The sequence below is a fragment of the Boleophthalmus pectinirostris genome, unplaced genomic scaffold (genome assembly GCF_026225935.1).
Source record: "Boleophthalmus pectinirostris isolate CB_2022bp ecotype Guang Dong unplaced genomic scaffold, ASM2622593v1 HiC_scaffold_7, whole genome shotgun sequence".
NCBI classification, from domain to species: Eukaryota; Metazoa; Chordata; class Actinopteri; order Gobiiformes; family Gobiidae; genus Boleophthalmus; species Boleophthalmus pectinirostris.
Window position 1 is genome coordinate 25,432,061 of NW_026571473.1, and position 14,636 is coordinate 25,446,696.

Below are 14,636 nucleotides of genomic sequence, written 5' to 3' on the forward strand. Positions count from 1 at the left end.
GCTTGTGCTTTCCACATTGTTATGAGCTATAATAAGGTCAGAGATTCAAATCCTGCTTCTGACATAGCAAATAGGTAGAATCTTCAAGATCCAATGACTCACAGGTTGTGACATTGTGTCACTGAGCACAAAACTTACCCTGTCTGCCCTCCAGTTTCTAGGTACACTGGTGTATGTGTATCTGAAAAGGTGAATAGTGGTTCCTTGATGGGCTTTGAGTGTAGCCAGGCTGGTGCCACCTAGTGCCTCCACTCAGTTTCATTTCTCTGCAGCGACTAGGTCGGGAATCGGAATACACTGTACGGTTTGCAAGAACCCCGGAAGTTGTAGACCAGTCAGTGAAGAGCCATACATTCTGTGTTGGCAACGATTCCCGAGATGGAGGATTTAAAGCCCGAACAAAGAGAATGTTTGGTCAATTTTATCAAGGGGAAAGACGTTATTGCTCTTCTTCCTATGGGATTTGGGAAAAGCTTAATATACCAGTTAGTTACATATATCACGACCAAATAGAAGCAATTGGTTAAATGAAAAAAGTACCAGCCTACCGTCGAGCAAATGAATCCTAAAGCTATGAGGTCAGACTCGTACTTTTTTACCTCATTGGATGTAAAAAAGTGCTATATATGTAAATGTGGTTATTTATCATTTTTACTATTTAAGAGCCATGTTCTTCTCCTAAGAGTTTACACAACTGTGATTGGTTAATACTGCCACACAAAGGCTAAGCAATAGGAAGTGAGTGAGAAAAAAAAGTACAAGTCTATGTGCTCTTATACTTGTTCTGATACAATTCAAGATCATTCTATTCAGGAAAGGTTTATTTCTACTCAAATGAGTATCTAATTTCAATTCTAGTTTTGGTGTTAATTAGTAGATGATTTCCAGTACTAACCATAAGCCTAATATGAAGTTAAAGTAGCTTGTTTCCATTATATAAAGACTAACATAATATATACCAGGTCACATATGGATAGAGTCTAAGTTCAAACTGTGACTATGCTTGAATTCTTGACAGCCCCATTATGTCCAGGCTGCTGTATAATATAGTGGATGCTGTCAGAGTGTTCTAGACGCTGGACTCGTGTGCGTGTGTTTGAGTGTGTGTGCGTATGTGTGTGCGTATGTGTGTGCGTATGTGCGTGTGTGTGCGCGTGTGTGTGCGTGCAGAGGGGGCAGACAGAGGCAGGACCGCTCAGCTCAGTCAAGTGTCTCGTCTCACGCAGAACAAACCGAGGCACCGGGTTTATTCTCCTCCTTCTGTTTGAGGCATCAGATTAAGTTCAGACTCTCCATCTCTCTTCTGCACCGATCTCACTTTCAAGTATCTATTTCAAAGACAAATATTGACCGGGGCTGTGTAATATAATACTGCAAAGTTAAAGGTACTGTACCTGATTCAAAACTGAAAAAACAACAATGAATGACTACAATTGCATTTTATTCTAAGCAATGAATTCAAAAGTGTGTTTCACAACATTCAGAGACCAGAGCAAGTTTTACCTTCACAATAATGTTAACAGGGACTAGCATGCTAACAATGCACCAGCCTGACTTCCTGATTCGATGCAAACAAAATAGAGCGATCTCATCTTGACCCTAGCTCCTTTTTCACTAGCTAGGACCACACCAATAATGACATAGTGCGAAGAAGAAGTTTATTGATAGTGTACGAGGCAAGGCAGAGATGGCTGGGTTGAGACTCTAGGTGGGGGCTCTGTTTCAATCTTCAATTGCCCCAGCCGGAACAGAACCCCCCTTGTAGGGGTCTTATGACTGAAAGACAAAGAAAATAGGGGGTAGGAGGGTGGGGTCGATTTAGCTGAGACAAACTGGGATGATGGAAAAGGCTGCTACAAATAGGCTTCTGGGAAATTAGAGGTGTGGTCGAGGTGAGCTGTGGTTTGCTGGTTAGAGGAGAGGGCGGCTGAGGCGTGGCCCTGCTCCTGAATCTCAGTTAATGATATTAACTACATATAATATATCTATTCTGGGGGAAAAATGTATTTATTGTAAGAAAAAATTGGTAAGTCCCTTTAAATATCTTAATAATTTGTTCTGAATCTCTTTAAATGCCATAAATATTTTGTATCTGAATGAGCATATACTATTTCATTCATCTATCCATTTTCTTGCTATTCCCAGACCTCCATAGCCAGGCTGGTGCCACCTAGTGCCTCTGCTCAATTTCATTTCTCTCCAGTGACTAGTCAGGAATCGGAATACACTAGACAGTTTGCAAGAACCACGGAAGTTGTAGATCATGCACCGGCCAATCATCAAAGAGCTGTGAAGCCATGACATTAAACTCAAGCACCTGTCTGGGTCCCTTTTGTGGTACAGCACAACAGTAAACAAAGCGGGAGATGGATGTAGATGAAGCCAACAATTGGCAACAATTCCCGAGATCGAGGATTTAAAGTCCGAACAAAGAGAATGTTTAGTGAATTTTATCAAGTGGAAAGACGTTTTCACCTTTTTCCTATGGGATTTGGCGCATTACATACATGGTAAATGGTCACATTTTTCTATAGCGCTTTTCCACTCAAAAGCGCTTTACAACAAGGAACCAAGGAACACAGTGGGCAAGGTTCAGCATTCATCTGTGAAAGCTGGAATCACAACAGCCAACCTGTGGGTCAGTGGATCTGACCGCTCAACCTGTGATGTTTATGTTGAGAGGTGGAATCGAACCGCCAACCTTCAGATCAGTGGGCGAATGCTCTACCAACTGAGCTACTGCCGCACCGATATACATCACGACCAAATAGCAGCGATTGGTTAAATAAAATAAGTACCCACCTACCATTGAGTGAACAAATCCTAATGCTGCGAGGTCAGACAGTTTCCACGACGTGAAACCAGCTGATGAATCAGGCTAAGACCTGCCTTACCCCAGACACTGCCTCCAGTTTTTCCGGTGGGACCCCAAAGCATTCCCAGTCCAGTGAAAAAACATACTGCTGAGTGACATACAGCCCTTCACATTGATCCTGCTCACTATTCTCTGCTTTAGTCACTGTATCAGATCTGTCTCTAATCCACTCCCTGTACACTATAGATCACATACAGCTCCTTCCGTGATGTCTTTTCCTGCAGTGAATAAATGGGGCTTTGGGAGAGCGCGCCCACTCAGCTGTACATTGTCTTTATTTATATTACAGGTTTATGTGAGCCCTGTGAGCAGCCTATATGTGTGTGTGTAAGGTTTACTGGGGCCCGGTAACTACTCCTGCACCATCTTTGCACATATAAGAGGAAATGTACAATTTGTGCTGATCACACACTGTAAATGGGTCAGTATGAAAAACTACTTTCTTGTATCTTCATAAGAGAGAGAGGATTTGGTAAAACTGTAGGCTTAACTTTGACTTGCAAAGCACAGCCCACTGCAAAGGCATTACAACTCATTAATTAAAATCTGTAAAGATTTATGAAAGAATCTACAATCTGAAATTATTTGCTTTTTGTCATCTTGCTCACAGTCAAGTTAAATCAATGTTGGCATCTACTTTAGAGGTTAAAGTGCCTATATTTTGCTATTTTCTGATGTTGTTTTCTCACCAAAAAATACCTGGAGTTGTGTTTTGTTTTATTCACATGTTTAACACACTGACAGTATGTTTATATGATGACGGTCTGAACAGAAGACGCAAAAGTGACGTCGCGTCTTCACTTTTTATTCCGTGTTTAGACGAGTGTTTTCGTGGGGAAATCTGCGTGCATACAGTGATGCAAAAGTGTGTGGAATTCGATTGGGTATGCATGCCAGGCGGCGAGGTGGTGACGTTAGGTGGTGATGTATATGACATAAACACGGACGTGACCTAAGCAGATCTGACCAGAGTTTTGCATCTTGGGCAGTGTATTCCACAGTGAGCATATTCAACTTTTCGACTCTGGAGGGTGGTTTCAGATTTTTGCATTTTTAAGCCCCAAAAATGCCATCACCATCTAAATGAAAGGCACTTCCGATAAAATATTTCGCAAGGCTAATCCTGCATATTTATGCTGTGCTCTTCTCTCCAGCTGGAAACACTCTTTTCCATCTTGTGATGCCATGTGGTAATACAGGAAGTGCTCCACTGTGTTTTTAAACTTCATACACCTTCAGTAAAGTCATTTGGATCATTTCAGCCCTGGAATTGCCAATCTTTATTGAACAAAGGGTGAAAGGAAGCTGTTAACTTGAAAACTACCACTTTATGCCATCACAAGGTGGGACAAAGCAGCTTTGGAGATGTACTCAGACTAATGAAACAAAACACAACTCCAGGTATGTGTTTGATACGGCAACAGCATTTTAACATGGCTTAAAGCTCACACGAATTAATTTTGCTTACTATAAGACCCTACTTTTTTTTTTTCACTTACTCAGCTATATAAATTAAATGGGCCATCTTAAATTCCAGTAAACAATAGTCAAACGATTCCAATCAACATCATCATCAATAATCATACTGTATTATTTTACCACACAACAGACAAAAATACAAACCAGGGATGTACATAGCAAGCTGAAACAACTGTTTGTGATGTTAGACACTGTAATATTCCTTCTGTCTAAAACAAATTAACTTCCTGTAACTGCAGTTTAACCAGATGAATAATTATGCAGTATGATCACTGTAAAGAAAAACTCATTGACAAATGATTTGGACATCTAATACCAAGATGTGACTAAGCACCGGGGGGAGCAACAGTAGAAGAAAGAGGCGTTCAACTTTCTGGAAATTATGCCTTTGGATCAATTGTCCACATTACTGGGCAGCAGAGCCAGATCGATAACAGGTCAAAGCTGTCAGGCTCTAGCTTCTCCCAATCCATCAGAGAGGAGCTTAGAGCCAGAGGAGAGTGAGACATGGACCAAACTAGTGACTGAGTGTTTAAGGACAGACACAGACCATATCTACAAATGTTAGAGAAGAGACAAAAGGCTTCAGTATCCAGGTCAGCGTTAATGATATCACTGGCATGTTTATATTGGCAAATGCTGGTTCAAGAAAGAACTTAATCTACCCTTTCTAGTCTGTGAAGAAGACAAAAAAGGAAATCAATTAAATTTAAACAAAGATGTAAAATTCTTTTTCATGTTTGTTTAAATCCACAGTAAAAGATGTTGCTGAAAGTTATTAACAGTATTTTGTTGAAGATATTCAGGATATTGTATTTTAATAATACTCACTGAAAATCTTGTTTTGTTCAGTTATGTCCAAACATGATTTTGGTGAGTCAGAAAATTATTCATTTAATGCCTTTGAACATCTCTTTACTCTGGAATCAAAATCAGCTCAATTCAAGAATAAGACATCTCCTGGCACCATAATACAGCCATGTCCACTCTGCACAAAAAAGGTTTAAAATATAGAAATATATGAAATAAAACCATGTCAGGTGATTAAATAGAACACTCAAAAGCACCTGTCATAGTAACCCTAGTTATTTCTAACTTTGTTATAGTGGCTCAGTGGAGCAGGTGCAAACTGTGCACACACAGCACCGGAAGTACTGAGACTGCTGCAAATAACATGAAAGGGAAGTCATGCAGAGAATAAAGCAATCCTGTGGTTTTACACACAAATATAGCTCTCTAATGTAGTGCAATTAAGCCAAGTCAGAACCATGGATTTCTCTTCTTTGTTCAAACGGACCAGAAGACCTGGTTTCTAGACCTGATTAGCCCTTCTATAGACCTTTTTGGAGGAGTTCTGGCTTAGTTCTTGTAGCCTGAATATTCCTCTTAACTAAGGTTGTCAGAAGTATCTATAGTTACCCAGATAATAATCAATATTAAACTAAAGTATCGATGATCATTGGAGGTATCAATACAGAAACTCACTGAAAATTGGATGCAATTTTTGTTTGAGAATCAACTATATCTTACTATAATAGTAAGACAGTGTAAATGTAAAGAAAGTACCATTATATTGTTCTGAGAAATGATGTTGTATTGTATTTTTTTTCCACTGTGTCCTTTTCACATTTTGTTAAACTTCTGGATTTAATCTGGTCTTTAATAATAGTTTTATTTCATTCTGGCCTGGTTTAAAACATCTAACAATTTCATTTCCCCATGTTCTTGTTAGAAAAAGTCACTGCACTGGCTCAAACTAAATCTCCAATCCTCGGTAACAACCTGAGCACATTGAAAGTGTCTAAACCTGTATAAAACATAGCCCCATATCTTTTATAGACTCCAACATTAAGAGGCACTGTGCCAGCTGCGCTACCGCTCTGCTCTGGTTTCATTCACTCTGAAAGTCGTTTCCTGGAGTGATTGATGTTTCACACAACCAACTAAAAACTGCTTCATTTGAGTCGCCCCAATGATTCAGCAGGATTTGAAAGTGGCGTTATAGTTTGAGCAGGTCCAATCCGAGCACAGGGAGATGGCATTTGGATTCTGTGAGCTGAAATCCCCTGCTGAAGCCACCAAATGCACCCCCATCTGTGGAGTCTGCAGGGAAGTGGAGCGGAGAGATGAGCATTTCCTCCGAACAATTGGCTTCAACAACAAACACATCGAGATTGGTTTCTTTAAAGACGAATGTGGCGTGAAATGCGCCCAGTAATGCAGGGAGATGATCGAGGAGGCTGTGTTGGAGATAATCTAGGTATTGTAGAGTTCAGACTGGATATTTAGGTTTAAAAAGAAAGAGGAATGTCTGAGCAGGTCCAAAGCCTGGACAAATAGACTGAGTTAGATCAGGAGGAGTATTAGGTTTAATGTTCTGTCATTGATTCCAAAAGGGAAAATTACAAAATTCAGTTTAAGGAGGACGAATTAGACAATCTGTAAACCATAAAGCAGACATAAACTCAGGCCCGGGGGCCAAATTTGACCCGCAATATAATTATATTTGGTCCACGAGATCATATCAAATATGTATTAGAGCTGGCCCGCTGGTTATAGCTAGAGACATTATTTAAATTTTTTTTATTATTTTATATTATGTGTGTTCCGTATTCTATGTTTAAATAAAACATTAAACTTAACATTAAACTAAACATTAAAAATAAAATAATTTTAATAAGAAAAGGTTCAACATTATATATCTCGAAAGAAGAGAAAACATGCAGATGTTTGGCCAACGACTTAGTCCCAGTTTTTAATTTTGGTGCTCTGTGAATTTGAGTTTGACATCCCTGACATAAAGCAAAGCAATTTTGGTAGAAAATCAAATGACTAACTAATCAAATGACATATATAATATAATATAACAACATAGGGAATAGAATTTAGTTTTTTTTGTTTCAAATCAGGACTAGATTACAATACACATTTTAAACATGTTCAGGAGCATTAACTTTAGAGAAAACTGAAATATGAACTGGTAAACTATTACAAAAATTCCATGTGTTTCAGAATGATTTCTTTTTAAAAGATCTAAGCAACAGGGTGATACATTTTTACTTCTTTTTTCCATAAAAAGAAACTATTTAGAGGTCATTCTATTAGGCAACATTAATAATTGCATAAAATGATATTAGAAAACTGCACCATTTCAGGTTTCAGTTTTGATTCAGCTGCAGTATATAGTGCAGGCTTAAGCTTTATTGCAGAGTATCCCACATATATATACTGTATGGTGGCACTTGCAATGGAAACAGAAATGTATGAATAATTTACCAATAAATGACCCTGCTGTAACCCACTGTAGTCAACTCTATTATAAAACACTGTCACATTGGTCTATTTATGTTAAGTATGTCCAGTTATTAGGGCTCTAACAATAACCATAATATCGTGGTACCGTATCGTCAGAAGTCTCACAATGCATTGTTCTTTAGTAGGAACAGCTAATAAACATAGGGAACTACGTGTCCCATGATTCATTTCAGCACAGACAACAAGAAGATATATGGTTTTTACTTGAATTCTTGGGATTCTGACAGTGATAATTTGCACAAAAATCTTGTCAAGTTTTTTTAAAAGCAAAAAAGTGTCCTATCTAGAATTATATTTGCCACAAAATGTGGCAATAAATATCATACCGTGAGATGCATATCGTGATATCATACTGAGATATTTGGATATGTTACATCCCTACCAGTTATGTAGTTTAATTGAGCAGATAATATTTATAGTAGGTAGAAGTAGTATAGTTTTAGTATTAGTAGTGGTTAGGGCTGCACAATTTGTGAAAAATATGTAATTTTTTGTGGTTAAAAAGCTTCTGTTCAAAAATTGCTCCAGAACTGACATGAAAAATTAAATATGAACTGACACACTAATACAAAAATCACATTTCAGAACATGTTTGTACAGATCTAAACTACAGGGCTAGCAGTTTTTTATGCAGACAGAATATATGGTTGTTAGTGGGGAAATTGAGGTACTTAAAAATTTGCAGGCTTTGTGATTTTTCAAACTGCGTCCATTCAAATTGCAATTTCGATTGAATAATGATTAATAATTGTGCAGCCCTAGTAGCAGTAGTAGTAGCAGTAACAAGTGACTGGCTGTCTTAACGCTCTAAGCTCTTTCAGCTCAGTCTCTAGGTGACCTCTTTGTGTGAGTTATGCACAAAAATATCCACAGAAACACTCTGAGAACTTCTTGACAGCTCATCCACATTCCTCTCCCATTTTCCTAACGTAGCTGGCTCTTTTTAACGCTCTAACTTTCCTTTTTTAAACTGTTTTAGCAGCTGCCCCCACATTCTCAACATACAGTGAACAGCGAGTAGATGAAGAGAAAGCCTGAATAAATGCTCCTGTGTGCTCGTGACATGGGCCGCTCTGTCCATTAATAAAAGATAGTGGTAGTTCTTTCCCACCTGAGCTCCGGGCCCAATTACAGCGGATGTGAGAGTAACAGTATCAGGAGGAGAGCTGCTGTAGTCACTGTCTGATGAATCAAGTCCCCACTCTCACAAAAGGGCCTGCACTGTAGGGGGAGAGAGAGTTACACGGAGCTTTTCGGATACAGAATCAGGACACAGCCAAAAAAGAAAAAAGAAATACAAAAGCTACAGAAACTATTGTGGAAAAATGTTCAATTTACTCTCTATCTGAAATGTATCTATAGAATGACAAGACTTTTTAGTATTATTGAGGCCAATTTAGTCTACTTTCATGTTTTAATCCCACAGGAAATGCTTCAGAAAACTATACAAGACCAGTAATCCAATTTAATCCAGATTGACAGATATTACTTTTGTAGAATGGGTTGTTTTGCAGTAAAAAGCACAAACCTCCATCAAGGAAATAGTCATTCCTAATAAGATTAACACTAAACAGGAATATATTTACTTGAATTTGCTTTAAAAGTGCACTATGCCACCTGCTTGTTTACATAGATGTTATTGTTTTGTCTAGAATTATTCAAAGTATGGCTTCAAACTAATCTATTTTCATGGAGATTCCTTCAAGACAATGTAAGTGAGATCTGTGGAGAGGCGACCATACTCAGAATTAGGGATGTAACAATATCCAAATCTCTCGGTACGATATTATCACGATATGCATCTCACGGTACAATATTTATTGCAATATTTTTGCAAATATAATTCTAGATAGGACAATTTTTTGCTTTTAAAATACCTTGATAAGATTTTGGTGTGAATTAATACTGTTAGAATCCCAAGAATTCAAGTAAAAAACATATTTCAACATGTTGTCTGTGCTGAAATGAATCATGGGACATGTAATTCACTATGTTTATTAGCTGTTCCTACTAAAGAACAATGCATTTAAGCAAAGGAACTTATAATTTGATATATTGTGGCAGCTCTCGATATTGTTGTGAGACTTCTGATGACACGATATCACGATATTTTGGTTATTGTTACAGTCCTACTCAAAATAAGAATGCATGCCTTCAAAGTAAGACAGACAAGATGGACAAATACTGTGGAACCTTCGTAGCTACTGAAAAGGTTATTTAGTGCACTTTTAAATGCAGATTAAATGCTCTCTTTATTTATCAACAAAGATACCCCCACAAGTTCTTTTACCCTCACATAGTCTAGTATTCCTTTACAATCTCATCTTGCAATGAGGGGAAATCGTTTAGAACCTGTGAATTTAGATTTACATTGATAACATTTTAGTGACACTTTTCTCATCATCTATAATCTTTTATTGACATATTTCTGTTCTGATCTTGTAGGAAAGCTCTTAAGAAAGTCTGTCTGTCTGTATTTAAAATCCCCCAAAGACCCTGTAGCAAAACAATGTTAAAGCTGTGAAAACGGAGGAAAGCAGCAAACTCATTCACTTCACACCGGGCTAGATTTTATCCATAATGTGCAATTCAAAAAGCCATGAATCACCGTCTGTAAAGAGGAAATAAAAACTGATAAAGCCTGCTCTGCACCAGATGTTTAATGTAGTCCTCAGTGTAACACACATTTTCCTCTAAAACATGAATCAAATTATCCACCACAAACATACAGAATCTATGAAGTGTATGTAATCGATGTTACAATGTGTGTGTGTGTAATGTGCTGACTAAGGTGCTCAAGTAGCAGAAGAATCTAAAATTACTTCAGTTTAGAAAGATAAAATGCAAGTATCAAAATATATATCAATAATGTTTTGAAAATATGAACAATTTGAATACTGATTACATAATTTATACTTATATTTTACAAATGCTATGAAAAGAACTGATGCAGACTGTTTAGAAATCGGAGAAATTAATATTTTTGGGCCAATTTTGATTATTTTCCACAAATTATGTTAATTAAATGAACTACAAACTCATTCACAGCCTTTAACCACAGACCTTTAAAAAGAACACTGTAGTCACATTTGGTGCAGTTATGTCTTCTCATTAATAGTTAAAAGAAAGCTTTGTATGTAGGAATGTAACAATAACTGAAATATCGTGATATCGTATCGTCAAAGTACTCACAGTAGTATCATGGACCATCACAATATATCGAATTACAAGTCTTTTTGCTTAAATTAAGAGTTATGGTGCAGCACTAAAAAAGACAAAGGGAACTACATAGACCATGATACTTTGTTCCATTTCAGTGCATAATACATGAAGAAATAACAGTTCTAAGCACTTTTAAGTCTTAGTTCTTTGGATTGTCAAGGCATTTTAAGAGGAAAAAGTAGCATATTCAGTTTTGCCTCCACAAAATATCGTAATAAATATTGTACCGTGAGATGTATATCGTGAAAATATTGTACCAAGAGAATTGGATATTGTTACATCTCTAATCGTGAGCCTCCCCACCATATCATGAGCTTTCCCACGATATCGCAATAAATATCGTACCGTGATAATATCGTATCGTGAGACTTGGATATCGTTACACCTCTATTTGTATGTACTCTTTAGGCAGCAGATCAGCCAAAACTAAATTGGCTTGTGCTGGAGATTTAAGGCCGATACTTCCAATACTCTAAAAGGTTCAAATATCTGCGCGATATATCAGTTGGCAATACTCCAAAAATATGGCAAGATCTTAATTTTTGTCATTATTGTCCACCATAAAGACAAACCCTAAGTCCCCATGTCTGTAAAAAAGCACAACTATTAAACCCAGTGTGCCAGATGATAAATAAAAATCATATCATACCAAACAATAAGGTCATATTTGGTACATGTCAGCTGCTCAATCCATCATCATAAAGTCTCCCGTACAGAAAACAAGTCCATCACATTTCTCTATGGGGAGCACACAGTCATATCTCAGGCTCAAACTGCAGGACGTCTTCAAATGTCAATACTCATTCTGCGGTCACTGATGCAGACGGAGGAGACAGTGCAGCCATCTTTAGAGCAGTGTCACAAAGCCTGGTTCACCTGGAGGTTTTGAAACATAAATCTACGTCTGTTTAAGCCCCGGTCCGTGTGCATGTGTAATGGGACGCTATGAGACTAATGCTTGACCCCACACAGATCAATAAAGTCTTCAGAAGGAACCGGCCGTGACTAATGTGGTTTGTTTGGATAACGTAAGACCAAACAGAGCAACAAAAAAAAAAAAAAACTGAAATACATTAATGCGATGATGTGTGATGTTGGTATGCAGTTCTGTAGTCTGCATGCGTCAGCAAAATGCACCAGTAAATCACTTTATAATCCCACATTCATTATTGTATGCATTAGTGGTCTTATTAGTAGTCCATAAACGACAGGTGGAAGATAAAGTGTCTGCATCCATTTTGCCTAGTTGGATGGTCAAACTTCTTAAAATGTAAACGTAAATGGAATTGTATTGTGATTCATTATGGTTATGAAAGAAGGAATGCTCAAAATAGAAAAACGAAGGCCATTTCTTCAGGTTTCAGAAAAAGGATTAAGAAATAAAGAAATGTAGTAGTCCATAAATCAGATAAAGCAGATCATGTGCCCTCATTTTTGAGAAATCATTTTTACTTTGTGCTTTCTTTTGGTTCAAAATGAAGCCAAATTTTGCTACTGTGAGCTTTTATAATGTGACAAGTACCAAAAGTGAAACTGTTACTCAAACATTCTGATGTGATGTGTTAATGAAATGCATGAAAAGCAGCAGTAAATTGCAGCACTAACCAAGCAATGACGACCATGAAATTATACATATGCAGATCACTGACGACAGATTAGAATCTTTTCCTATTTTGGGAGTAACTTTAGAGAAGAACAAAAGTATAGATCCAGGATTAACCACACAAAAACAAAATTGCAATACAAAGGACTTCAACTTTTCATTGCATCTCTTCTGTCTCTGTCTGGGTGTGTCTCAAATATAACTTCATCCATCCTTCCATCACAGAGAGAGCTATAGGGCTTCTAATATATACACTGTTAACAATCACAAATTACATGTTTATCGGTCATAACAAAAGAATTATAAAAATAAAATCATGATTGAGACTCATTGGTCATTCAAAAAGTTGCATTTCCAGTCCAAGCCAGTTCATTGTTTGACTGTCACAACTGGCTTTTTAGAAATCGTGCTGTGACATAAGGTGACTTTTTTTTCCTTAAATTTACAATAAGATTTGGTGATGAATCAAAGTTTAGCTACAACACATCATCAGCAGACCGTAGCCTATGCAGTAGCAGGTGCAAACCACTGAAATCACGCGACAAAATCACAAAATAACTCGAAATAACACTGTCTTACCACTTTGCTCTCCCAGAAAGACGAGTTTGAATTTTCTTAGAGGGTTTCCAAAGTCGCTGCCCACGGACATTTTGGGGGTGCGGGGGGGTTGCCTTCACGGTCAGAGAAGCGGTAATATAGTCCCACTCGTTCCCGGTGCGTAAAGCGGAGAGGGTGGCTGATGGAGAGGTCTGCGGAGTCGCTTCTAGTGCAGGCAGGCAGTGCAGCAGTCCGCCCCGGTCTCTGGTCTTCGTGATGGGAACAGTGCCACCGCCGCCGCCGCTGCTGCACCGGTCCGTGACGCTCGGGTAGGTTTTTTGAGCCGGGGAGGGCGTTGTGCGCATGAGCAGCAGAGACTCTCCGCTCCCCGTTCATCGAGCTGATACAACATGACGTCAGTGAGTTGGCGGAGGCTGAGTGGGACAGGCACTGAACAGTTTGGCTGCTGAACTGTCTGTAAACTTGCTTATAGGGTTTTTCCTGTGTGATCTGGTTTTCATAGGGTGACCACACGTCCCTATTTACCCGGGACAGTCCCACTTTTGAGCCCTGTGTCCCCTGCCCCAGCTGTTTGAACCGCGGATGAATTGGTTTGATATTGGATTTTGGATATTCGACACACCCATAGACATTTAACTTGTAATACATATCAGTGATTTTTTTTCAAACAACATGTGATGTCTTTATAATCATCCAGAATATATATCACAAGACAGTAATTATTTAAAAATCATACTATGAGCTGATTTAATGCATATTTGTGAATTCAACACTCATTTAACTTGTGGTGTAGCCCATATCACCGATTCTTTTCAAACATCTTGTGATATCTTCATAATCATCCACGGTATAGATCACAAGACAGTAATTATTTAAAAAAAGAAAGAAAGAAAGAAATAAAACATTGCCCACTGACCATTATTGATTTTTCTTTCCTTACCAGAGGGGTACCAACAATTTTGTCCACATCTGTACATCACAAGTTAAATGTATTCACAAATATGCACTAAATCAGCTCATAGTATGATTTTTTTTTTTTTAAATAATTACTGTCTTGTGATATATACCCTGGATAATTATGAAAACGTCACAAGTTGTTTGATATGTATTACAAGTTAAATGTTTTTGAATGTGTTGAATATCCAATATCCAATATTTAACCAATTCAACCACAGTGCAGATTTATCCAAAACCATTGATTTGTCCCAGATTTATACAAGAAATGTCCCAGGTGTCCCTATTTTTTGACAAATTTGACACATGCCAACAGTAAAGAGAAGCATCAAGTGTCATTTATTCAAGTAAAATGCAGAAAAGGATACTTAAAAATGATCAAAACACAAAGCAAATGTGACTATACTGGCTCACATGTTAGTCATGGGGCCAAATGCACAACAATTTTCCTTATTTATGCACTCGTTTCACAATTTTATTATTACCAACCACCACAAACCGGGGGTGTGCCAGTTTTTTTTTTTTACCAGTATTGTCACCAAGTGTTGTGCAATACAGCCTGGACTAACTATTGTCAGTTTGTGTGAGCATAACTTTAGTTTAGCATAGCAAATGTGATTTATGTGGCTT

At 37.9% G+C, this 14,636-nt stretch overlaps 1 protein-coding gene across 1 annotated transcript in view; it reads right to left on the reverse strand.

Annotated features, from left to right (window-relative positions):
* rab6ba (RAB6B, member RAS oncogene family a) overlaps positions 1 to 13,426 on the reverse strand; it is a 56,305-nt gene extending 42,879 nt beyond the window's left edge. The window contains exon 1 of the mRNA XM_020918797.2: positions 13,074 to 13,426. Within this exon, the coding sequence (XP_020774456.1) occupies positions 13,074 to 13,143 (70 nt within the window). The 5' untranslated portion in view covers positions 13,144 to 13,426. The remainder of the gene's footprint in view (positions 1 to 13,073) is intronic.
* Positions 13,427 to 14,636: the final 1,210 nt, after the last annotated feature.